The sequence below is a fragment of the Artibeus jamaicensis genome, unplaced genomic scaffold (assembly GCF_021234435.1).
Source record: "Artibeus jamaicensis isolate MK-2021 breed Jamaican fruit bat unplaced genomic scaffold, CSHL_Jam_final contig_240, whole genome shotgun sequence".
Classification (NCBI taxonomy): domain Eukaryota; kingdom Metazoa; phylum Chordata; class Mammalia; order Chiroptera; family Phyllostomidae; genus Artibeus; species Artibeus jamaicensis.
In genome coordinates, this window is record NW_026521506.1 from 9,697,430 (window position 1) to 9,725,238 (window position 27,809).

At 36.9% G+C, this 27,809-nt stretch overlaps 1 protein-coding gene across 6 annotated transcripts in view; it reads right to left on the bottom strand.

Annotated features, from left to right (window-relative positions):
- Positions 1-599: 599 nt before the first annotated feature.
- SMARCA1 (SWI/SNF related, matrix associated, actin dependent regulator of chromatin, subfamily a, member 1) overlaps positions 600-27,809 on the bottom strand; it is a 78,031-nt gene continuing 50,821 nt past the window's right edge. For 3 of the 6 annotated variants that reach the window (XM_037147121.2, XM_037147116.2, XM_037147115.2), the window contains 5 exons: positions 25,742-25,874; positions 22,456-22,574; positions 22,129-22,341; positions 2,389-2,499; positions 600-1,303 (listed from right to left, as the gene is read on the bottom strand). In XM_037147121.2, coding sequence (XP_037003016.1) covers positions 1,232-1,303; positions 2,389-2,499; positions 22,129-22,341; positions 22,456-22,574; positions 25,742-25,874 — 648 coding nt within the window. In that variant the 3' untranslated portion in view covers positions 600-1,231. Of the gene's footprint in view, positions 1,373-2,357; positions 2,500-22,128; positions 22,342-22,455; positions 22,575-25,741; positions 25,875-27,809 lie in introns of all 6 variants that reach the window. The other 3 variants (XM_037147119.2, XM_037147117.2, XM_037147118.2) reach the window with 2 other exon arrangements.

The following is a 27,809-nucleotide window of genomic DNA, read 5'->3' on the forward strand; positions in this document are numbered from 1 at the left end:
TTTGCCAGCCCACTTGCACACACAGGGCCAGATGACTAGTTCTGGACAATGAAACTTGTGTTACTTCTGAGCTGAAGCAATTAAGCGCCTACATGAGATTCTCCAGCCCCTCTTTCTCTCCTACAGTGGCAGCTGAACAGGCTACATGTCCCAAAGAGTGCAGCTACAAAACAGTGGAATCTCAGTCAGCCTAAAACCTCCAGTAACTGTGTGGAGCAGATTCTCTCCCATTCTCAGATCCCTCTCACCAGCAATGGGATCTATCATGTGAACAAGAAATGAACTTCTGGTGTGTAAAACTTGTAACACTTTGAGATTGTTTATTATCTGAACATAACTGTATTCCCAAGAAGGCATTCCTCATTCTCCTGTATGCATAATGCTTATTTCATACTCTTAATTTAGTCAGTAATACATCTACATGTTAAACCCATATTTCTCTGAACTGGCTCTACTGGACATAAGATCATGCACAAGTCAGCAAGCAAAGCTTTAACTTTCAGCCAAATACACAGTAGTGAGCAATACAATTCAGTAAACACAAATATTTTCTGCTGCACAAAAAACAGGAAATAATTAAATTTCTTATAGACATTTCTTTATTGTATTTCCCACTTGAATAGAGAATAATTTAAATGTGATTCATACTGACAGCAAGCACGGTATCAAATATTAGTTTTTTAAATATTTTTCTGTTCTCACCCTTGATTCCTTTAGGAAAAAATATTTAGACGACCTCAAAGAAACAATTATTATGCTAATCACAGTATGCAGTAACACAACAATCCCATACTCAATAGAAAAGAAAGCAACAGAGAAGTGAAAAAGTCTTTCTCCTCAAATCATTTTAATTATTTTTTCCACAGCCATATAAATTTAAAGTATGAAACAACAATACAGCTATAGAATCTAGGTTCTCTTTCAAAGCAGCGGCATATAAAACATAGAAAAGCTAAAACCCCAGCACAAGATTCAAAAGAACAAGGACTGAGAGGATTTTGATGAAGACATGAAATGCACAAAATACAGTACACAAAAATACTAGAATGCATAAAATATAAAGCTACACATTTCAAGTAGAAAGCATTGTAAAATATATAAAATATGCAAAAAATCAAAAAGAGAAAGATTTTTCTTAAGAGTACCATGAATACACTGGAACTGGCAATTAACATTTGAAGATGGGAACAAGAAAACAGCAGTTTCCCATTTAAAACTTTATTTCTAGGCTTTAGGATTTCACCTTCTTGACATCCTTCTTTCCAGAGCTCTCAGTAGCTGACTCTGCTTTTCTTTTCTGTGACTAAAATGGAAACAGATTTAATGTTCTGCTCCAATATGGACATTTTTAAATGGCCCAACAATGTTAAATCTAGGATGTAAATGCATTGAAAAAAATTTTTAACATGAATATTCACTTAAATGTTATAGTCACAATTAATGCTCTATATAGCCCAACAAACTATGTAACCCAATGTAAAATAACCTTCAAAGATGTTTGTTTTTAAGAAAAGACATAAAATATGAACCAAAAATAATCAAGTGTCTACTTACACATGGTACTATAAATGTACTCATCTTAACTACTTAATAGTTAAAGTTGTATGGGCAAAATGTTATTTATGAGTATATTATTTTCAAAAACTGTATGATGGAAAATACCACATTTCATACTATTCTATGATGCACATTTCTTTCCCACATTAGCATCTCTGAAATCAGGATGCATCTTACAATTGATGACTAGCTATAGTCACTTGGCAACAGTTTTTCTCAGTGGTACATAAAATATGCTGTGTCTTAGAGTGGAAGGCATCTGAGACTTGATAAAATATGGTAGTTTCCATAACCACACTCAAATAACATGATCTATTAAGGACTATTTTAAATTGTAGCTATATAAAGCAACCTGACTGGATTAAAATCAAGTCATCTTATTACTCAACAGTTACTTACTAGCAAGTAAACTAAAGTCCGCTCAAAGTTCTCATTTGAACGCATAGTTCCACAAAGAAACATTTATTTGATCAAATCAGAACTTTCTGCTTCAATTGCAGCCCCATCCCATCCCAAACCCTCCTACTCCCCATGACAACTCCGGCCTCAAGTTGAAGAAATTTATTTGCATTATACTTTTTCTTAAAAGTCATGAGGAATGTTTTTTAAATATTGGGTCCTGTTACTAGGGAGTTCCTAACTGTAAGTTCTATAAACAAATAGGTGAAACATGGTTGTAGTGTAATTCCTTTCCTGTCAAAAACAAATTACCAGCTCATAAAACCAGTTTTTATAATAGGTATCACTAAGGTATTAAGCATTAATATAGGCATTTAAATTATGTAAAAAATGGGATCTACCTAAAAGTTAGGAAAATGCTGAAATTTTTACCATTGGAGTTTTAGTTGCACGTTTCTTCTTCTCTGCTCTCTCTCTTTCCTCAATTTCCATATTTTCTTTCTCAATCAATGAAATCAGAGTATTACAGCGTCTCTGGAATTCCTAAATCAAATAGTTAAAGATTAATTTCTGTAAGCCAGGAATAATCCTTAAAGGGTGATAATTCTTTAAATGTATCATTTCTGTGTACAGATTTCTAAAGTTAGTATTCTTCAGAACAATATTCATACTGGATATTAATAGATTAAACCAAAAATATAGGAAGGGGTAAAGGTCATTCAATGCGTGAATGGGTAAAAAAAACTGTGGTACATGCATACCATGAAATACTCCTCAGCAATAAAAAGTGTCTTGGTACACACAACAATCTAGATGAATCTCAAGGAATTTATGCTGAATGAAAAGAACCGATCTCAAAAAATTCCATACATATTCCATTTACATAACATTCTTGAAATAGCAAAAGCTTAGAAGTAGAGAACATATCAATGGTTGCCAGGGGTTAGGGAAATGGGGGAGAGTCGGTGTGGCTAACAAGAGCTAGCACAAGGAAGTCATGTGGTAGTGCTGGTTACATGAATCTACATGTGATACAACTGTACTGTCCTACATTCACATGAGTCTATGTATAATCAATGTAATCTGAATAAGCTCTGTGGATTGTACTAATGTCAATTTCCTGGTCATGACATTATACTATAGTTATGCAACCATCAGGGAGGACTGAGTAAAAGGTCCATGGGACCTCCTTGTACATTTTTTTTACAACTTCCTGTGAATCTATAAATATTTCAAACTAAAAAGTTAAAATCACATAAACAAAATTGTAAGGGAATACCTTATTGCCAAAACAAGTTTTGGGATTACTCAGTTTACAAAAGTAAAACAGACTGCTTTAGTAGAGAGCACCTCAAAGCCTTCAAGTTCCTGACAAGCACTGTCAACCATGAGGTGAGAGACATAGAATGCAAGCACCTCCCCCAAAGCTATTTAGCCAACAGAACTCTCTTCTCACAGAACATATTGTGGGATCAAAGTTCTGAGGGGTGAATCTCAGGAAACACAGCTGTATTTAATTTGGAGCAAACAATAGCTGAAAAATTTTTGCATTAGTTTTGCCATTACCTATATTTCATGGCCAACAAATCAATTTATCCAACTATAATATAAACAGTTTCTATTAATGTATGATGAGTATCAAACACTGAGATATATTGACCCTATATACTTTTGCTATATTTTAAAGGTAAATAATAGTTTAATATTAAAATATAAGTAACATTTAAAAAATTTTAAAGATTTTATTTATTTGTTTTTAGAAAGAGGGGAAAGGAGAGAGAAAGGGAGGGAAAAAAACATCAATGTCTGGTTGCCTCTCACACACCCCCTACTGGGGACCTGGCCCACAACCCAGGCATGTGCCCTGACTGGGAATTGAACTGGTGACCCTTTGGTTCCCAGGCCAGCACTCAATCTACTGAGCCACACCAGCCAGGGCAAGGGGTAAATATTTGAAACTATGATTCCCTTTTTGTATAAACAAAAATTGTCTGATAAAATATAAAATAGCTAAATATTTGAATGAAAATATATGTTTATTGACAATTAAAACCCCAACAAAAAATTGTCAAAGTACAAGAATAGAGAACTCCTAAAAATTAAAAGGTCCAAACATTTAAATTTTTCCCTTCAAATATCAAAGTAAACAATACCATCTTTATCAAATTAGCAATGGTATGTGCACCCATGTATTTGTGGTCTATGTATTCAGTGTCATCAAGTAGGATGGCAAAATGAAAACTCTAACTCACTAATGACAAGATGCCAATGTTATGAACTGAATTTTGAATACTCAAAATTCATGTTGAATTTAACACCCCACAATGTGACTGGAGGTAGGGCCCATAGGAGGTAATTAAGGTTAAATGAGGTCATAAGGGTGGGGCCCTAATCCCATAGGACTTGTATTCTTAAAAGAGGAAGAGATGTCCAGAGGTATCTCTCTCTCTACATTTCAACAGAGAAAGAGCCATGATGGACACAATGAGAAGGTGCCATCTACAGTCTGCGGTAAACAGTCTCACCAGGAACCAACCCTAACAGCACCTTGATTTTAGACTTCCAGTTTCCAAAACTGAAAAATTTCCATTTAAGCCACCTACAGACTAATACACTATATTTCTAGAAAACAATTTGGGAATATCAATGAAGCATCTTATTATTAAAAAGAGTTAATGTAAGGAAATAAGAAATATATACAAAGACTTACAAAAGAATGTTTCGATCAATGTTATCTATAGCAGGAAAGTACCAGAAACTAAATTTTTGGTAATTTGGAAATACACAAACATGTCTTCTTATATACAGAGAAATAGCTACGTGAATATTAACTACAGAGTTACTAGTGGTTAACAGTATGTATCTCTGAGAGTACAACCAATGGTAACTTATATTTTCTTATTTATACTAGTCTGTATTTTCCAAATTTTCTGCAGTGAACATTGAGGCGCTGGTCAATCTGTAACATTTTAAAGAAATGGCCCTGGCTGTTGTGGCTTAGTGGATTGAGTGCTGGCCTGCAAACCAAAGGCTCGCTGGTTTGATTCCCAGACAGGGCACATGCCTGGGTTGTGGGTCAGGTCCCCAATAGGAGGCGTGTGAGAGGTAACCACATAACCACATACTGATGTTTCTTCCCCTCTCTAAAAATAAATAAATAAAAATTTTAAAAAAGAAATGAAAAGTGGTTTTGTAAAGAGTTTTATTGTCCAAAAGGCTAGAAAAATGGTATATTGTTACATACAGAAATATTATCAACTATCCAAGTATTTCCTACTCTTTATAATGCAAGCCCAAAAGGAGGCAGAAAACCAGAGATAGTCTAGCCAGAAAAAAATTCCTCATTAACAAGTTATTGTTTAACAATTAAAAAGAACCTTACAAAACACTGCTATATTCAAGTCTCTTGTACATATTCAATTATTCAAGGTTAAATAATTTAACAAAAATAACGAAGTTTTACTTACTTACTAAAACAATATCTTTAGTAAAAGACAAAAGATTTATATGATCTGAAGAGAAACCAGAGTATAATATACTGGTATCTTTAATATGCAGACCAAATACTCTTTGTAGCTTCATTCAATAGCACACATACAAATTAAACAGCATGTTATTCAATTTATCTATTATAGAAAGGGCTAAGTTGACCCTGATGAGATTTGATTGTTGGTTTCTAGGGAGACTAGATCAAGTCTTTATTTGAAGCTGATTCTTAAACCATTAAGCCATACCCTCTGGCTGTTATCATTCCCAATATGTAACAGCTGCCTGTGACTGCAGATATGTTTAGATACAGATCCATGGTTCATGTGGGTGATTCAAAAAAAATAAAATAAAACTTTTGACACAGTCTCATATGCAGAGAAGTAGAATATCTCAAAATGATTATAAATAGACTATATAATGACTTCATAACTTCACTTCTTTTAACTTGTCACTAACTACTCCAGACATTAAGAAATAATCTTAATCTTACTGGAGAAAGGCCATAAGGAATGGGAGAGTATAAATGTTGCTTTGCTAACCTAGGTATTATTGCTTTCTCTAGAGATACCAACCCCATTTTTATTCACACATTTAAAGACTAACTAAACAAATGATATCATAAACAGAACACTGGCTAAAACTAGAAATTATAAGAAAAGCCAGGTTACCAATTAAAATGTTGTACTTTTTGAATAACTATGAAATGACTATGAAAAATGTCATGACGTCAAATGCACTTTTATCTTACATACGTTTTCCTTTTAGTCTACTAAATTTTTCAGTATATTTTCTTGACAACACTATTAGCTTTCCCAATTTATCCCCCTTAATCACCCTTCTGCCCTGTACCTCCAACCCTCCATCCAGCATTTCCCCCTCCAGTTAATGTCCATTGGTTGTACATGTAAGTTCTTTGATTCGTTTTCTATACCATTCTTAACCTCTCCCCATCTATTTTTTAAACATTTTATTTATCTTTAGAGGGGGCACATCATCAATGTATCATTGCCTCTTGTGGGTCCCCTGCTGGGAAATGGCCTGCAACCCAGGCATGTGCCCTGACTGGGAATCGAACTGCAATCCTCTGGTTCACAAGCCTGCGTTCAATCCACTGAGCTACACCAGCCAGGACCTCCCCATCTATTTTTATGTCTACCAATTATGCTTCTAATTCCCTGTACCTTTTCCCCCATTCTTCCCCTCCCTACTGATAACCCTCCATGTGATCTCCATTTCTGTGATCCTGTTCCTGTTCTAGTTGTTCGCTTACTTTTTTTTCTTTTAATGTTTGGTTGTTGATAGTTATTTGTTGTCATTTTACTGTTTATGTTTTTTATCTTCTTTTTCTTAGATAAGTCCCTTTAACATTTCATATAATCAGGGCTTAGTGATGATGAACTCCTTGAATTTGACCTTATCTGGGAAGCACTTATCTGGCCTTCCATTCTATACAAAAGCTTTGCTGGACCGAGTAATCTTGGATTGCCTTTCATCATTTCAAATACTTCTTTCCAGTCCTTTCTTGCCTGTAAGGTTTGAGAAATCAGCTGACTGCCCTCCAGAACTCCTTTGTAGGTAACTATCTTTTCTCTTGTTGCTTTTAAGATTCTCTCTTTATCTTTAATCTTGGGTAACTTAATGATGATGTGGCTTGGTATGTTCCTCTCTGGGTCCAATTTCTTTAGGACTCTGAAGGCTTCCTGGACTTCCTGAAAGTCTACTTCCTTCACCAGATTGGAGAAGTTCTCCTTCATTATTTTTTCAAATAATTCAATTTCTTGCTCTCCCTTTTCTCCTAATAGCACCATGATTCTGATGTTAGAGCATTTAAAGTTGTCCTCGAGATTCCTAAGCCTCTCCTTGTTTTTTTTTTTTTAATTCTTTCTTCATTCTGCTCTGGTTGGATGTTTATTTCTCCCCTTTGTTCCAAATCATTTATTTGAGTACCGGTTTCCTTCCCTTCACTGTTGATCCACTGTATATTTTGCTTTATATCACTTTGGGTAGCCTTCATTTGTTCCTTCATTTTACGACCAAGTTCAATCAGTTCTGTGGGCATCCTGATTACCAGTGTTTTGAACTCTGCATCAAATAGGTTGGCTATCTCCTTGTTGCTTAGCTCTTTTTCTGGAGTTTTGATCTGTCCTTTCACTGGGCCATGTTTCTTTGTATTGGTGCACCTGTTATGGTGTAAGGGAGCAGGGCCTTAAGTATTCACTCTGGTGAAGCAACCCTCTTTGCTGCATTGTGGTGCTGTGGGGGAGGGGTCAGAGGGGGAACAATGCTGCTCATTTGCTCTGCTCTAGCCCACTTTCCAATGAACTCTCTTGTTGTGAGACTGGGAGTTTCTCCCATGGTGACAACCCCTTCAGGAGTTTACAGCTAGCTCTGAGTCTTTAGTTTTCCATTCAGCCAGCCCTCCTGCCTTGCCCATGAAGTGTTCTGCCTTGCTGCACGTCCTCTCCACTCAGATACCCATCTCCACCCCTCCTACTGATCTGGGTAAATGTTCCCTTAACTCTGTGGTTGTCGGAGTTCCACACAGTTTGATTTTCTGGCACTTGTTTGTTTATTGTTTTTAGATTAGTTGTTATCCTTTTGGTTGTGCAAGGAAGCAAAGTGTTTCTACCTACACCTACACCTTTGCCAGAACTCTCTAAATGTTTATAAATCTTTATCCTTATTTTCCTGGGGTTAAAGTTGTTCATGCAGTCTCAAACTGTTTCTACAATTCTCTACTCTAATTATCTCTTTCTCTTACCATTTCCCCATGCTGAATTTAGGAATGAGGTTGAAGGAAGAAAAATAGCACTCAGAGAAGAGAGATGCTCAATCAATAAAGACAACAGGAAAACGACTAATGGAACACAGTTCTGCAACGTTAAGAGCTATGGCAAAAGAAGAAAGTATTCTGTGTTCACGCATGTGTGGAAATGCTGGATTTTAAAAAGGTTGAACAAGTGTCTTCAAGGCAGGATTTCTCAAAGCAGGATTCGGTATCAGAATTTCCCAAATCTACTTGAACACAGAACCCTTGTTCTGCACATCACCTAATTGCAAATCCTAGTGCAATTGTCTGGTAGAAACCAACTGGGGAAATGCTGTGCAGTCAGACTAAATTTGGATCAAAGTACAAAAAACCTAGAAATGAAGAACAAAGAACTAAGAAACTTTTACTTAATTCAGTTGACAAAAGAATCTCATTAATGATCTTTGAGCCAGAGAGGTACTACATTGGTACCTTTAGGAAAAAACAGTTGCACTTAAAAATTAAGTGAACTGCAGATGGTAATACATTAGCCAACAGAAGAAAAAAGATGAGAAACAGAGAAAAGATAGAGAGATATAAATGTAGGATTATCAGCCTACAGTTGGAAGTTGAGGGAGACATTTGTCCACTTACGCAGAGCAGTATCTCTAAAATGTAAATCTAATCATGTCACTGATTTGATATTGCAATAGCTCCCCAATTCCTATAGATTAAAGGCCAAAGACTTCAATATAGCAGACAGGGCCCTTTGTAATTTGGCTGCCAGCTATCCCCAGTACTTCCCTACTTACACCCTACCATACCAACCTACTTGCAGTTTCTGAATATGCTCTGCTTGTTTATATCTTCTCACATCCTGTTTCCACAACTTTAAATGTAATTCCATGGCCAACTTTTTCTAGTTTTTTAAGACTTGGTTCCAAGAAGGGCCTGTTCTGTGAAGCTATTCCTCTTATCTAACCCTCAAGGCAAAGTTAAACACTACTTCCTCCGTACATTTCTCTATATAAAACCTTTTCAAATTTAAGGCTGTAAAGGGACATTTTTTTACTTTTAAGTGCATGAGTTAATAACATATCTCTATGAGCATAACCAAATTGCATTTTTAACATTTTAATAATTCTACAGTCAAGAGCTCAATACACTTCACAGTTGACTACTTTTTAAAAAATAATTTTATTCATTTTTTTAAATTTTTTATTTATTTTTCTTTAGAAGGGAAGGGAAGGAGAGAGGGAGAGAAATATCAATGTATGGTTGTTTCTTCTGCTGGGAACTAGCCTGCAACCCAAGCATGTGCCCTGACAGGGAATCAAACCATGATCTTTTGGTTCGCAGGCCCGTGCTTAATCCACTGAGCAACACCAGCCAGGGCAGTTTACCACTTTTTACAATAATAAATTAATTCATATTTCTCCCATTTCATTAATAATATAAGGCTCTAAAATCTCAATGTTAGCTGTTAACCTCCAGTAAACTGACGTATAAAAAATTGTGAGTGGCCTGCTTTATGAAATTTTCTAGACCATGCTGCATAAGCAACAAATAAAAATATTACTGTGACTATAGAATATGGTTGAAATTTTTGAATTTTACTTTCATTTTTTTAATGTACCTATAAAGGAAATCCTTCTCTGACTGTGATGAACTAATATCCTGAATAACACCAACTATCACTGATACACCTATAAAAAGTTGTAGTGATATTTTATAAAAAGTATTTTTTCCTTAAAATTCTAGTGAAGAATTTAATTTTCTTAATTTTAAATAAGAACTCTTTATCAATAGGTTGATTTAAAAACAAACAATAACAACATGAAATTTTTATTACATTGTATATAACACTATGTGATTGATTCTCTCTGAGATGCTATCAGAAAAAATCACTTAAACTACTATAAAAGGCAGGGTAATTGTAATAATTAATTACTAATGCCTTGATTCAACTCCAAGGTACATGGCCACAGGCAACGTGCACACAGTTCATTTAGCTGGCTAACAGAAAAAAGAAAAAAGCTCCCCACAAGTTAGAAGGTATGATTTTTTTTAGTAATATTAAGAGTCAAAGTAACCCTAAAAAGGATACAATAAATTGTTATGAAGAACTGTTCTTTATCTCAGATTTAAATTCTGCTTTTCTCCTTTAAGTACTTAGAAGGACCTAAGGAGGTCCAAAGAAGTACTGACTAAGCTTTAGGTATTTTTCACCTGTTCCTCCAGTAAACTGACTAATGTGCTAGTTCTTTTGAACCTCTCTTATTCTCAAATCTCCCAGTCACATTAGTCTATCCCTAAATTAACAGAGACAATACCCTGACATCCATTTAGGGCAATACCTTGCCCTAAAACTAAGGGCAAGAAAATTAATGGGCTACTGTTGATAAAAGGACTGGCAAGCATTATATAAAAGTTAGTATATAAATATGAAGTTTAATATAGTCATTTGGTAAAAGTCCTTCATTCCGATAGTCTTTGAATGTCCTAAGATTAAGATCCCATTTTGAGACATTTTTCTTAGAAGGAAAATGGTAGGGACTATTCATATGCTCTCAGCTTAAAAATCTAAAAATGATCATATCCTTCCTAATTGTTTATGTACTTCAATAGAAATTGATTAAAGACTACAGAAGTTTTCAGAGAAAGAAATCACAATCTCTTTAGCATAGAGAAATGAAACTAAAACTCTTTTTTCTTTTGTATAGTAAGACTTTTAAAATGGAGAACAGTGTCAGAGAAATCTTCAACCTTTAGCTTAAGGCTTTCAAAGTGAGGCATATTCAGAAGTGGAGATTCATGACTTTAAGCACTTTAAGACTGTTAAGTCAGAAGCCATGAATGGACTTTGAGATCTCAGAATAAAACATAATTACCAAGGTTTCTACTTTTTTTCTAAGTATTTTCATACTATTTATTGCTATCTCTGGGAAAGAAGAGAGTTATCTTTCAGCAAGATTATGTTTTTAAAAATAGCTTCTTTTTTCTTTTTGTAAGATTTTATTTATTTTTAGAGAGAGGGGAAGGGAGGGAGAAAGAGAGGAAGAGGAACATCAATGTGTTGTTGACTCATGTCCCAACTAGGGACCTGGCCTGTGACCCAGGCATGTGCCCTGACTGATTATCAAACCAGCGAGCCTTTGGTTTGCAGGTCGGCACTCAGTCCACTGAGCCACACCAGCCAGGGCTTAAAGACAGCTTCTTTAGTAAGCTATGTTTAAAGTTTAAACATAAATAAACATAAATTAGAACACAGTGACATATGTAATGAATCAAATTACATCCTCTGTATTTCTAAGATGGGATTTTTCAATGAAACTAATAATTTTAACTTTGGAAATCACAACTACCTCTTTCAATCTTCCTAGATTTTTAATATGATTCACTGTACAAGAACAATTTTTTTTAAATGAGCAGGCAGAGAGATCACCTAGGAATACAAATAATCTACTTTTTCATTTTATTTTTATTTTTTCTATTACGGTTTATATTCAATATTATTTTGTATTAGTTTCAGCATAGTAGTTAGACTATCATATACTTTAAAGTGTTCCCCTGAAATTTTCAGTACCCACCTGGCAATACTATAATGCAGTTATTATAATATTATTGACTATATTCCCTATGCTGTACTTTATATCCCTGTGACTCCTTCTTTCTTTCTGCTGTGTAGTATTCCATGCTAAGTGAAATAAGCCAGGCAGTGAAAGACAAATACCATATGATCTCACCTATAAGTGGAACCTAATTATCAAAACAAAACAAGTGAGCAAAATAAAACCAGAGACACTTAATTTAAGAACAAACTGACAGTAACCAGAGGGGAGGAAGGAGGGGATAATGGGGGAAAGGGGGAAGGGTTTTCAGGAACATCTATAAAGGACACATGGACAAAACCAAAGGTGGGTAGGATCAAGGGTGGGAAGTGGGGATGGCTGGGGTGGGGTGGAATGGTGAGGGGAAAATGGAGACAACTGTACTTGAAAAACAATAAAAAAAATTTTTAAGAGAACAATCTGACAGTAACCAGAAAGGAGGTGGGAGGGGATAATGGGGAGAAAAGGGAGAAGGGTTTTCAGGAACAAATATGAAGGACACATGGACAAAACCAAGGGAGTGGGATCAGGGGTGGGAGGTGGGGATGGCTGAGGTATGGGGGTGTGGGGGAGTGTGGGGGAATGGAGACAACTGTACTTAAAAACAAACAAACACAAATAAATAAATAAAATTAATACATCCATGTGACTACTCTGTAACTACCAATCTGTACTTATCAATCCCTTCACCTTTTTTATCCAGTCCCCCAACTCTCCTCTCATGTGGCAGCCATCAGTCTATTCTCTGCATCTATGAATGTATTTGTTTCATTTATTCATTTACATTATTCTTTAGATTCCACATGTAAGCAAAATCATATGGTATTTGCCTTTCTCTGACTTATTTCACTTCTCCAATAACTGATATTATCAAAAATATTCCAAAAAACATGGTCTTTATATATACATATTTAGAAATATATTACCTGTACTCTAAATCCAGATATATAAGCAAAAATGATCCATTACCCAGAATGAAAATAAAAACAATGTGAGAAAAATTAAATAGTTTGTATTATAATATTTAAACATAAAATAAACTATTATATATATATATATATATTTTAAAAGATTCATTAGAAATCATAAATTCTATGTTCCAGAAGGTAATTAAAGAAAAAGATGTCTTCATTTTTCAAATGACAAAATAAAGGTTTCATTTTGCAATCACCTATATAGTTAATACCTGCTCTTTTTAAAAATATACATTAGAGATAAGTATCTTAGTAAAGAAAGGTAATGTTTTGTAGAAAAAAGATGGAGGAAAAAATATTTACAAGGGAGTTCAGAGACATCTAGTGGTTGTTAATAATATACTTGTTTTTCTTCTTGGAAATAAAATAAGGGTATATAGTTCTACAGTCATACTCACTCTACAAGAAATATAAGATTTTCCTTGAACTTCTGAATCTGTTTCGTCCTACTGCTTTTGTTTAATGATTACACTAACTGGAAACAGCATTAAACTCTCAACCTTTTTAAAAATAGTATAATATCACGAAAATAATACTGGAAATTCAGCATAAGTTCCATCACATAAAAGGACATGTATGATCTAAAATATGATTCACCAAAAAGTGCAAGTAGGCATTTGTCTTTTACACGTTGTTGAAATTTGTAAAACTAATGTTATATATCAATTATAACTTTAAAAATGCATGCCTTTTGAAAGGAGTTCTCTGCTAAACATGGTCACAGATGCACTCAGCTAGAAGGCACCTTAAAAGGCTAAGTAGCTCACTGCCAAAGCCTTCAGACAATCAACAGAATCTCATTTTCAAATCTAATAAAAAAGCTATTCTACATTGTTCTTTAATAATCTATGTCAATGATCCAAAGAATCCTGCCAAACAATTCTTCCTTACATCCAATGTCAGCCCTTTATTCTATCGATTAATTCTTATCTTTTTAATTCTCTTACCAGTACTTTCTACTGCATCTTATTAACACATGTACCTCTTCATTTTTTAACAAGTATAACACTTTACATTTATTTCCATTAAATGTCATGCTATGACATTCAACAAATCCATCATTCCAGTCTTTCTAGTTCCTTTTGCATCCTGGCTTGATTCAAAGAATTTGCTAGCTCTCCCAGCATTACATATTCCATAGACTTGAGAGACATGTTCTAATAACAATCCAAAAACACTCTAAATTTGTGTTCAAGTTTTAAGGAATATCTGATCTTGTAAAGCATCTGCCAATATTAGCATCTTCAATTTAGCAACTCAGATTTTTTTCTTTTCTTTTTTATTCAACTTGAACTGCAAATACAAAACCAAACAAAATCTTTGCACCTCTATAAACCTTTGGTCAAGAACATATTCATGGCTTATACAAAATACTTTAAAATGTTCAATGTTTGGATTGTTAGTTTCTGTTTACTTTTAATTTTTTAGGTTGTATAAAGCTATTTTTGTTTTAACTATCTCAGCTGGAAAAAGACTGATGATGCCCACAGTAAAAATGTGTTGCATTTATTTCAATATCAGAACACTACTGAGCAGCACTAGAATTTAACAGAAACACAATTTACATTAGAAACTACCAAAGTGAAACAAAGACACTGAAATAGAGAACAAGGGGACAGTGACCAGAGGGGAGAAGGAAGGGAAGTTAAAGGGAAAAGGGGGGAGGGATTTGGGGGAAAAGGGGGGAGGGATTTGGAGGAATAAATAGGAAGGACACAGGGACGAGAACTAAGGGGGGTGGAAAAGGGAGGGAGGTGGGGAGCAAGGGGTGGGGGGGCTGGGATGGGAGAAATAGACAAAAAACTGTACTTGAAAAATAACTAAATAAAATTAATTTTAAAAAATCAGTAAATAAAATTTTAAAAAATGAAAAAAAAGAAAGTACCAGAGTGAATTACATACAGCTAAAATAAAAATATCTCTTCTACTTAATTATTCTCTGTCCCATAACAGTCTTCTAAAAACTCGACAGGCACTAATTCTTTCTCATTAAAAATAAATCCTTGCTCTGACTGGTGTGGCTCACTTAGTTGGCCATCATCCTGCAAAGCAAAAGGTTGCCAGTTCAATTTCTGGTCAGGGCACATGCCTGGGTTGCAGGTTGAGTTCCCCAATGGAGCACATGCAAGAGCCAAACAATCAATGTTTCTCTCTCACATCGATATTTTTCTCTTTCTCCCTCCCTCCCCCTCTCTGTAAAATAAACAAATAAATTCTTTTAAAAATAAATGAAATAAATCCTTAAGTTATACATATAGTGTCAAGTATCATCTGTCCAATTACAATGGAGAAAATGTACCTTTAAATTGGAGAACTCTAGTGGTCACCATATTAACCAAGTAACCAAACTTAGCATCACCAACACTAACAACCTCCTAGGACCAATCTGGAATTACAAGTAAATTGTAGAGAAATCATACTGAGTAACAAACTGAACCCTAACTGGAGAGAAGATTTACAACCAAGGACAAACACAAGAAACCACTTTACCACAAAGAGACTTGTAGGGAACGCAGAGGAAATACAAGAGGGCTGGGTGGGCACCGACAGGTGGCAGCTAAAGTTCTGGAGGGATGTTTCAGCATCTGGGTGGGAACTCCCCCTAAGAAATACAGGGTCTAAACCCCAAGCTGGACTCCCCAGCCTACAGCACCAGAGCCAAGAAAGAAAGGAAGATAACATATGGCTGTGAAAAGCAACAGGGGTTCTGTCTGCCAGAGAGAGATGGCTGGAGATTCACAGAGCTTCTTAAAGGGGCAACACAAAATTCCATTTGTAGCCACTTACCCTGGGCTCCAGCAGAGGGAGGACAGAGTGGACTAGAGATACTTGAGGAGAGCCTGGGGTTGGTGTCTCTGGGGGGAGAACTGAAGGAACAGCCACCACCATCCCTGTGCTGAATCAAGCCCATACTGTTCAGAAGCCATCTTTCTCAAGAAGAGCACTAACCTCAAAGTGTCATAAGCCTGGCAAGAAGCAATAGCCCTGCCTGCAGAAATCACTCTGACCCACCCAGTGGAGCTCAAGCCAGGCTGCTATTACAACTTGAGGCTATATCAATGAGTAGTTTAACAACTAAGATGGATCTCTGGGAGCTCTATGTGACTTCAGATGACTCTACCCCAGGCCCAGTGCTGAAAAAAGCCAACTTTGGTGTGCAGTCTGGTTCGTTCTGCAAACAAACAGCCCAATTAGAGGGAGCCACATGCTGCAGATTGTTGGTAGCTCTAAACAAGTTAACCAGGACCAGTAACAAGCAGCATCTGACAAAACTTACATCAGAGTCTTTGCATATCTATGTAATATGTAGAAACAAATACAAAGAGGCAGCCGAAATGGGAAGGCAAAGAAACAGATCCCAAATGAAAGAGCAAGAGAATTCTATAGAAGAAGAGCTTAGTGAAATGGAAGAAAGCAATTTAACATAGAGAGAGTTTAGAGTAATGATTATAAGGATACTCAGCAGCCCTGGCTGGTATGACTCAGTGGATTGAGCACTGGCCTGCAAACTAAAGGGTTGCCTGTTCGATTCGCAGTCAGGGCACATGCCTGGGTTGCAGGCCTCAGTTGGGGGCAATCAAGAGGCAGCCACACACTGATGTTTCTCTCCCTCTCCTCCTTCATTCCCCTGTCTAGAAATAAATAAATAAAATCTTTTTAAAAAGAGTAAGGGAAAAAAAGATACTCAACAACATAAAAAAGACATAAAAACCATAAAAATGGACCAGTCAGAAATAAAAAATGCAATATCTGAGTAAATACTACACTGGAAGGAATAAACAGTAGGTTAGAAGAAGCCAAGTATCACATCACTGATTTGGAAGACAAGGTAGAAAAAAACACTCACGTACAGCAGTAAAAGAAAAAAGAATCTTAAAAAATGAGAAGAGCCCTGGCTGGTATAGCTCAGTGGATTGAGCGCAGGCCTGCAAACCAAAGGACCTCGGTTCGATTCCCAGTCAGAGCACATGCCAGGGTTGCAGGCCAGTTCCAAGCATGGGATGCACGAGAGGCAACCATACATTGATATTCCTCTCCCTGTCTCCTTCCCTTCCCCTCTAAAGATAAATAAATAAAAATCTTTTTTAAAAATGAGAAGAGCTTAAGAAACATTTTGAACAGTAAGTGAAGTGTTGACAACTTTCACCTCATATAAATATCAGAAGGACAAGACAGTAAGCAAGGGATCGAGAACCTGTTTGAAGGAATAATAACCAAAATCTTCCCTAATCTGGTGAAGAAAACACACATACAAGTCCACGAAGCTCAGAGAGTCCCAAACAGGTTGGACTCAAAGAGGCCTACACCAAAACACATCATAATTAAAATGCCAAACCTTCAAGACAAGGAGAGAATCATAAAGGCCACAAGAGAAAAGCAGGTAGCTATTCGCAAGGGAGCATCAATTAAGCCATCATCTGATTTCTCAACAGAAATATTTCAGGACAGAAGGGAGTAGTGTGAAATATTCAAGGTGATGAAGATCAAGTACCTACAACCAAGGCTACTTTACCCAGCAAGACTATCATTTAAAATATAAGGAGAAATAAGGAGCTTCCCAGACAAAGAAAAACTAAAGGAGTTTGTTAACATCAAAACAGCACTGCAGACTTCCACCAAGATGGAGGCATAGGTGGATGTGCCGTGCCTTCTCACACAACCAAGTTTAGAGACAACTAAATATTAGCAACAGAAAACACAGCCAGAATACGGAAAATTGAAATTTCGGAAGTCCGTTAACAACAAATTCTTCAGCCTGACCGGTAAGGGGCGAAACCAGTGACTGGTGAAGCGGGGTTGCACAGGAAAACTCGGTCAGATGGACTCAGGCGCGCGGAATCCAGACGCGTGGAATCCAGGCGCAGGGTTGGACCTAGTGAGCGACCAGGCGAGCGACCTCGGGGGAGACAGTGGGGGGAGCAGGGCTGCGTGTTGACTGTGGTCACGCATTTGTGTGCGGGTAGACAGGCGAGGGAGTGGGCGATTGGACCAGGCCCGGCAGGTCCCGTGGCCAGCGGCAGTGGAGGGCGCCGCCATTTCCCTGCTCTGACCCCACCTCCACATACAGCGTCATAACCCAGCAACTCTGAGTGGCCTGGCCCAGGTGAACCACCTAAGGCGCTTATCCTCACCCAGCTGTGAGAAACAGCAGAGGGGGTCGCCATTTCCCCGCTCTGACCACGCCCCCACATACAGCGTCACAACCCAGCGACCTGGGAGTCCTAGGCGCCGCTCCTCACACTTAAAGGGCCAGAACAGACCAAAAATGGCTCAGGAAGATCTCAAAGCCCCAGAGCCTATAAATCTAAGTGATGAAGAAATAGCAAAACTCTCAGACACACAGTTTAAAACACTGGTCATCAGGATCCTCACAGAACTGGTTGATTATAGCCACAAATTAGACAAATATATGAAGGCGAAACTAATTGAAATGAATGGAATTGCACAGGACACCAATAGCAATGAAAAGGAAACTGGGACTCAAATCAATGGAGTGGACCAGAAGAAAGCAAATAATGGCCAAACAGAAAAGAGTCAAGAAGCAAGAATTCAAAGAAATGAGGAGAGTCTTAGGAACCTCCAGGACATCTTTAAACGCTCCAACATCCGAATTATAGGGGTACCAGAAGGGGGAAAGGCACAGCCACCAGTGGAAAACTTATTTGAACAAATAATAAAGGAGAATTTCCCCAATCTGGCAAAGGAAATAGACTTCCAGGAAATCCAGGAAGCTCAGAGAGTCCCAAAGAAGTTGGACCCAAGAAGGAACACACCAAGGCACATCATCATTACATTAGCCAAAATTAAAATGAAGGAGAGAATCCTAGAAGCAGCAAGAGCTAAGGGGACAGTCACCTGCAAAAGAGTCCCCATCAGACTGTCAGCAGATTTCTCAAAAGAGACCTTACAGGCAAGAAGGGGCTGGAAAGAGGTATTCCAAGTCATGAAATCCAAAGATCTACAACCAAGATTGCTCTATCCAGCAAAACTTTCATTTAGAATGGAAGGACAGATAAGGTGGTTCTCAGATAAGATCAAATTCAAGGAGTTCATCATCACCAAGCCCTTATTATATGAAATGTTAAAGGGACTTATCTAAGAAAAAGAAGTTAAAGAAACATGAACAGTGAAAGGACAGCAAACTCACAGTTATTAACAACCACACCTAAAACAAAAGCAAACTAAAAGGACAGCTAGATCAGGAGTGGAAACATAGAAATGAAGATCTCAAGGAGGGTTAGCAACAGGGGAGTGGGAGGAGGAGAAGGGGGGAGAAGGGACAGAAAATAAGTAGCATAGACAGTAGATAGAAAATAGAAGGAGGGCAAGAATAGCATGGGAAATATAGAATCTAAAGGACTTGAGACACATGGTCATAAACTAAAGGGGGGGTAATGGTGGGGATAGGGGGGTAGGGGTGGAGGGGAATGAAAGGGGGAATAGAACAACTGTAACAGCATAATCAATAAAAAAATTTTAAAAAAACAGCACTGCAACAAATGTTAAAGGCTTCATTTTGGAAGAAGAAGAAAGAGAAAGATGAAAATAGTCTGACAATAAAATGGCACTAAATACATATCTATCCATAATCACCTTAAATGTAAATGGCATATAAATACTCCAACCAAAACACATAGAGTAGCTGAATGGACAAGACTCATATATGTGCTGCCTCCAAGAGACACTTGGGACCATAAGCCACTAAGGACACAAAGCTTATCTCCCTGGCAGGGGTGTTGCCTCTGCCCCCTTTACTTCACCCTGCTTGGTCCCAAGCCTGATGGGTTAGCCAATGATGGGTAAGATTCCTCAAACAAGGGACAACCTAACACAGGCATGGTCATGAGGGGGCTCTCAGGAAAGGACTTGGGGGGCTATAGCAAAAGGGGGTGATGAACCCTCACCCCTCGGCTTTGACATAGCCTGAGTCCTCATTCTGTCTACCAGAAGTTTCCTGATCTCTTGGCTGCCTTACTTCCCTTGCCTGACTTAAGCCTGAGACAATGCTGGAGGTGGGTGCAGCCCTGTGCTGCAAACGGCAGATTTCCCCAGGGCAATCAGGCCTAAGAAAGAATGCATAAAATCATGTGAAAACTGCTTTGCTAAGATTGCCCTCAATTTTCTGATAAGGGTCCAAGCATGAAATTAGTTCATTTCCCAAAGTTTTATAGCCCTTTAGCTAACTGACCGATTCAGAATAAGCCCTCAGAGTTCTCAGTGTATTATCTATTGTTTGATTCTTACTGCCTGACAATGATTGATGAGCTTTACCTTGTATTCCTGTGCAAACTGAACCCATTAAAAGCCCATTGAGGAACAGGCTCCTGGCCCTTCTCCTTTGAAAGACTGGCCACCTTTCCTCCCCAAACAGATCATGTCTTGATAGATTTACTCTCATCCATGGCGGCCAGGGGTGCCCTATGGGCAGAGCCTCCCCCCACATCACACCTTTATATCCAATTAATATTCAACAGAAGAAGCAAATACAATGGGCTAAAGATAGTTTATTCAATAAACAGTGTTGGGAAAATTGGACAGATATATGCAGAAAAGTGAAACTAAACCACCTTTTTATACCACACACAAGAATAAACACAAAATGGATCAAAGACTTAAAGTTAGACCTAAAACCATAAAAATCATAGAAGAAAACATAGACGGCAAAATCTTGGACATTGCTTGTAGCAGTATTTTATCAGATATATATCCTCAGGCAAGGGAAACAAAAACTTAATAAAAGGGTTCATGTCAAAGTAGAAAAACATTGCATAGCTAAGGAAATCATCAATAAAATAAAAAGATAACCCAGAAAATGGGAGGACATATTCACTGATACATTTATAAAGAACTTACAAAACTCAACACCAAAAAAACAAACCAGCCAATTAAAAAATGAGCAAAGGAACTGAATAGACACTTCTTCAAAGAGGACACAGAGATGGCCAACAGACATATGAAGAGATGCTCCATGTCACTAATCCTCAGAGAAATAAAATTAAAACCATAATGAGTTATCATCTCACATCTGTGAAAATGGATCTTATGAATAAATCAACAAGCAAGTGCTGGTGATGATGTGGAGAAAGGGAACCTTTTTGCACTGTGGGTGTGAATGCAGATCGGCACAACCACTGTGGAAAGCAGTATGGAGATACCTCAAAAATTAAAAATAGATCTGCCTTTTGACCCAGCAACCCTACCTCTCACACTATATCTGAAGGAACCCAAAACACTAACTTGAAAGAACAGAAGCACTTTTATGTTCGTTGCAGCATTATTTACAATCACCAAAATATGGAGGCAGCCCAACTATCCACCAGTAGATGAGTAGATAAAATATGGGACATTTACAGAACAGAATACTACTTGACCATAAAAAAGAAAATTTTAATATCTGTGATGGTATGGATGGCCCTGGAGAACATTATGCTAAGTGAAATAAGCCAGTCAGAGAAAGACAAATGCCATATGATTTCACTCTTATGTGGAATCTAATGAGCAAACTGAACTAAACAGGAAAACAGGGCCAGACTCATAGATAGAGAACAGGGTGACAGGGATGTTAGGGGGTGGAGGGATTGAGCAAAAAGCAAAAGGACTCATGGACATGGACAACAGTGTGGTGATTGCTGGGGGGAGGGAGGTATAAGGGAACTGAGTGATAATGGAAAAAATACAATAAAAATTAATAAAAAAAACTTAGCATCATCAAAAGATTGACAACCTATCATGTGCTTCCTGATGTGATACAATAAAAAGTCCAAATCAATTATGTAGCATTCTTGCCAAAAATGTTTAACCTAAATCTAACAATGAGCAAACAAAAGCTGTAGTTAAAAGACAATAAAGAGACTCAACAGCCAAATGTAATATGTGATCTTTGGATCATCAAGTTTAAGCAACAACTATGAAAGACACTTTTAGGACAACTGAAAATTTTGTTCATGGACTGTATGTATCCTGTATAACATTACTGAATCAATGTTAACATTTTCAAGTAGGATAACGATATTGTGGTTATGTAGGAAAATGTCCTTATTTTTGGATGAATGCTGATATATTTAGAGGTGAACCCTAATGGTAGGTGCAACTTACTTTCAAATGGTTCAGTTATATATAGAGAGTACAGATATGTATTTCTGAATTCAAAATATAGATTCTACATTTATATAGAGATTCTAAGTACATACACACACACACATACACATACACACACACATACATGGGTGGGGGTGGAGAAAGCCAACGTGGCAAATGTTAACAATTAGACAATCTAAGTGAAGGATATATAATATTTGAGATTTCCAAAATAAAAGTTGGAACAAAAGAGTAAGAAAGGAATACATACCATAGCAGTTCTAGACTTGATAAACCAGTCAAATCTAAACTGAGGAGCATTCCGTACACATTGTCTTAATTCTTCATACACATTCTCTCTATCAAAGCCCATTTTATGTAACATACAAATCAAGAATCTATCCTCTTCCTCAGTATAGTTCTTTCCTTTGCTGGTTCCATACTGAATACGTAACTGATGAAATGGAGCTTTGTATCTTGCAATCTGTGGATTTAAACAAATTATTGGTTTAACTAAATGTGCATTAACATGTCAAAGCTAATCACCATATCAATTAAAACAATTTTATAATAATTTTACAACTATGAAATGTAGTACTTTGGCATCCAGGGCTTTCTTGATACTGATCCTTCGTTGAATTCTTGCCTCCCCACGTTCAATTTGAGCCATGATTTTCTCAATGTCCTGTAACTCATTGCAACGTTCCCAAAATACAGCTGAAAAACAGTTATTACTTTAGAATGCCATCATCTTAAGAAAAAGAATCCAAAGAACTGGAGCACAAATAATTAACAGAAAAGGATACAATAAAATTATGTTTACAATTAAAACTGAGATTCAGATTCATCTGTATATAATATGTTCAGTTGTTAAATGCCCTGACTTTTCATTTAAAAGTAAGACCATTGACAAGAAGTTTTCAGGTTACTGAGTTTCCTTTCATGAGATATTATGGCATTTTTAATTATCCATCCCCAATGATAGGATTTCTAGATACTACAAATACTGATTTAGGTGATGTTTTTATTCAAACAAGATATAGAGGAGACTAATGTGGATCCTGGCTGTAAGGATCCATATGTTGCGGCTGCTATGAACAAATACACAAGGACAACAGAAGTTCTGTGGAGAAAAAGGGATGGCATGGCCACTCTCTGAGAGAAAGAGAGGGCCACAGCCCCTGCCTGGAGAGGTTTTTATTGCTTTTCTGGGAACATTACATGGGAGGATGGTCCTCATTTACCATGCACAGGTTCGCTGCAGGCGATTACCTTTTGCAGATAACAAAGGAAAGAATGTTGCTAATTACTTCAAAGAGAAGGATGTTGCAGGCTAAGGGGGAAAGTGGTTGTATTGGTCACACTCCATACTTGTGAGGTTTAGCTCGGATTTTAGGAAGTTTTAGTAAGCCCTTCTGCCTCAATTCAGGGTGAGAAAGTTTTAGCAAAAGCAAGCCTCATAGCAGTCTAGGTACAATGCAGGCCTAATTCCCCATGGGAAAACCTCTCCATGGGCATGGTCCCATATGCCAACACATACCCCACTGGTTTTCCACATGGAGGCTGAGCTACATTTCCGTACAATGTAAAATGGCTCCCTACAAGGGACCAAACACATAATGTGACACAGGAGAGAGGGTTACTATATTAACTTAGAAAATATAGCTTCCTAGCAAGCAAAAGCAAAATAAAACCATTATCAACAGATCATTCAAACATGAGGCAGCAATTCTACTGAAGCCATTGCTTCATTTTTGGAATCATTCACTGACCTCACAATATTTCCAATGGCCTGTATGTAGCTTCTTTTTTTAAATCACTTGGAATACCCTAGTTTCTAAATAACAAAACAAAGACCAAACCACCCAAATTTTACAAATGAGGTAAATAATCTGGCTGCATTAATATGACTTGAGTGAAAAACCTTTTTAATGACAAACTCTACATTCTCAAAGCCTATCAAGAAAGAAATGTTAGGCCGCCCTGATTTTTATAAGCACCTGCACTCTTTACTCATTCCCTCACTTATTCATTCAATACACATTTAAATAAATACCTGCTGTGTATAACTGTACTCATTTCTTCTCTTTTTTTTTTTAAGATTTTATTTATTTATCTTTAGAGGGGAAGGGAAGGACAGAGGGAGAGAAACGTCAATGTACGGTTGCCTTTCGTGCGTCCCCTGCTGGGAACTGGCCTGCAGGGAACCTGCCTGCAACCCCAGTATGTGCCCTGTCTGGGAATCGAACCGCGATTGTCTGGTTCGCAGGCCTGCGCTCAATCCACTCATTTCTTCTCTTATTGCAACTAAATGCATTAACCCATTCCAATACCCACCCTCTGGCAGAGACCCAATTAAGCTGTCCTGAGCTAGTCATGCCATTAGACCTAGTGTCAAATTTGAGAAAACATCTGACATTATATCTTTTTGAATCACTTGTTTTCTTCCAACCTAATATACACTGATACTATCTTGAAGAAAATTCTACTTCAGAAAATCACTCGGCACATATCTTTTTCCACTCTTTTCATTTACCTCTTACTGCTAAAATTTCTCCCTCTTATCTATTTTTCCTCTCTCAGCCCCCAAATGTCCTCAACTTGTATGATAAAGCTTAAGAGTAATAGAAATAATATGCTGGTATCAAGAAAAAGGAAGTTAATAAACTTTATATGAACTAAAAACTTAATATAATCAACCTCTAAAATATTCTCTAATTAAACCTGGATTTCTTCAAGTACTAACATTATAGATAATTTAAAAGCTGATCCTAGCCTATATTAATATACTTGATATATTTATTAGTATTGTAATGTTTCCTATAAAATTTGAATTAAGCTAAATAGGATTTGAGGGGCTAGTGCAGAAACCTAAACCTACTTTGTAACATTGTTTCTATGAGAAAAAAGTGCTAAACAGCTAATATTTAGACTACATTTAAGAGCTCGACCTATTCGAAAGTTACAAACTTCCTATCCTACATATAGAAAATTTCCTAGGCATAATTACCTATTTTTATTTTTTAAATACTTATTTATTTTTAGAGGGGAAAGGAGGGAGAAAGAGGAGAGAAACATCAATGTATGGCTGCCTCTCACACGCCCCCAACTAGGAACCTGGCCCACAACCCAGGCATGCACCCTGATTGGAAATCGAACTGGTGACCCCTTGGTTCACAGGCAAACACTCAATCCACTGAGCCATACCAGCTAGGGCTAATTACCTATTTGTAATAAAATTTGTTTCAGAAGCCTGATGTTAAATATCAGCATATTTATAACATAGAAATTATAATATTAACTCCATATGTTTCAGCAGCTAATCTAGTTCTGGTCAAGACCAAAGGCACAGATGAATAAAAGAGGGACATAATTCTAGGATCAATCAGCAGATTTATTCAAGCAGTATTTTTAGATCTATTCCAGCTTGCCTGGAGTTAATGGAACCCACATGATGTGCCTGGAGTTGACTGGAAACCTGACAGTGTCTGAGGACCTAAAAGGGCCTAATAAGGATTCTCTATTTCGAGGATGACCTAGAAAGACACTGATTCAATCTGCTGAACCTGAAGTCTCAGACTTGCCCCCCAAAATACCAAATTCCAAAGATGGGAAAGAGAAAAATGTATTTTGTCAACACTCATCCAATAGCTTGTTTCATCAGGGCTTTACTTTGCTGCGTTAGCTAACCACTATAGACAATAGCAGTCACTTCGTTTTTGGTAAGTCTTAAAATATCAAAGCAAAGTACTTATATTGTATATTCTCAAATGTACTTTATTCATAAAAGTTTAAAAGATCTCTGGACAATGGCACAATTAAATTGACACTAAAGAAATGAATAACATTAAAACTGAACACCAGATCTGAAGTTATATACAAACCTGAATATTCCATGACCTCCTCAGGGGTTTTGCCCTCCACTTCTCGAGCTATATTATCAATGTCATCTCTTCCATACTTCTCATTTGCTTTAATAAATTGGTTAAAATCTCGCTTAGTCCAGTTTGTGAACCCCTGTTAACAAAAATTAAGCATCATCAATCAAGGTTAAATGAACAAATCCATTTATTGTTCTATTTACTTCTATACAATGATACATTAAAACTGTTCAGCCCTAACTGGTGTAGCTCAGTGGATTGAGTGCAGGCCTTCAAACCAAAGGATCATAGTTCGATTCCCAATCAGGGCACATGCCTGGGTTGCAGGCCAGTTTCCAGCATGGGACGCCTGAGAGGCAACCATGCATTGATATTTCTCTTCCTCTCTCTTCCCCTCTAAAGATAAATAAATAAATAAATAAATCTTTTAAAAATGAGCTTCCAAAAAAAACTGTTTAAAAGACATAAAATGTTTCTCCTCATAAAATCCCAGGGTTTTATTTTGGAATCAAAAATTGAATGAGTCTTATTTATAAAAATAACTTCTTTTCCATCATGAAGAGAATGTACTTCTAAGTACTAAAAACTGATTTACAGTTTCAAGATATTGTACAGTTTTTAATCCCATATTTTATATATCCCTACTACATTAAAATACAAATGCATTAAAACACTAATATAAATGAAGTCCAGATATTCCAGAACTTCAATGTTTTTTTTTCTTTTCTTTTTTTATTTTTAGAAAGAGGAGAGGGAGGGAGAAAGAAAGGAAGAGAAACACTGATCCATCGCCTCTTGTGTCTCTATTGGGGACTGAACCCTCAACCAAGGAACTAAAAGCAAAAACAACAGAAGTAAAAATAAACAAGTGAGACTATATCAAAATAAAAAGCTTCTACACAGTAAAGGAAACCATCAACAAAATGAAAAGGAAACCTACTAAATGGGAGAAAATATTTGCAAATCATGTATCTGACAAGGGGCTAATGTCCAAAATATATAAATAACCCAGAGAACTCAATAGCAAAAAAAATTACTAAAAATGGGCAGAAGATGCTCTGGCTGGCATAGCTCAGTGGATTGAGTGTGAGCCTGTGAAACAGAGGATCGCGGTTCGATTCCCAGCCAGAGGCACATGCCTGGGTTGCAGGCCAGTTCCCAGCAGGGGACACACAAAAGGCAAACATCCATTGATATTTCTCTCCCTCTCTCCTTCCCTTCCCCTCTAAAGATAAATAAATAAAATCTTTTTAAAAATGGGCAGAAGATCTAAATAGACATTTCACTAAAGAAGACACACAGATGGCCAGCAGGCACATGACAAAATGCTCTATATCATTATCTTCAGGGAAATGCAAATCAAAACCACAATGATATCAACTAGTTGGTACCTTTTAGAATGGATATTATCAAAAAGAGTATTGTAGAAATAAGTGGTGAGGGAATGGAAAAAAGGGAACCATTGTGCCTTGTTGGTGGATATGTAAATTGGTGCAGCCACTAAAGAAAACAGTATGAAGGTTCCTCAAAATTTTAAAAATAAAACCACCAAATGATCCAGTAATTCAATTTTGGAGTATTTATCTGAGGAAAATGAAACCACTCTTTCAAAAAGATATATGCACCCCCACGTTCACTGTAGCTCTATTTTACAATAGCCAAAATGTGGAAACAATCTGATTCTCCATCAATAGATGAATGGATAAGGAAATTGTAACACACACACACACACACACACACACACACAGGAATATTATTCAGCCTTAAAAAAGAATAAAATCTTGCCAGCTATGACAGCATGGATGTACCTTCAGGGTACTAGGTAAAGTGAAATAAGTCAGACAAACAACAAATACTATATGATCTTTCTTATATGTGGAGTCTTAAAAAAAAAAAAACTAAGTTCACAGAGACAGAAAAGTGGCAGTTGCCAGAGGCACTGAGTGAGAGGGTAGGAGAAATGGGTGAACTGTTTAGGTTTCTTTTTTAAGTAAATTAAATTCTTTTTTTTTTAAAGATTTTATTTATTTATCCTTAGAGGGGAAGGGAAGGAGAGAAGGAGAGAAATATC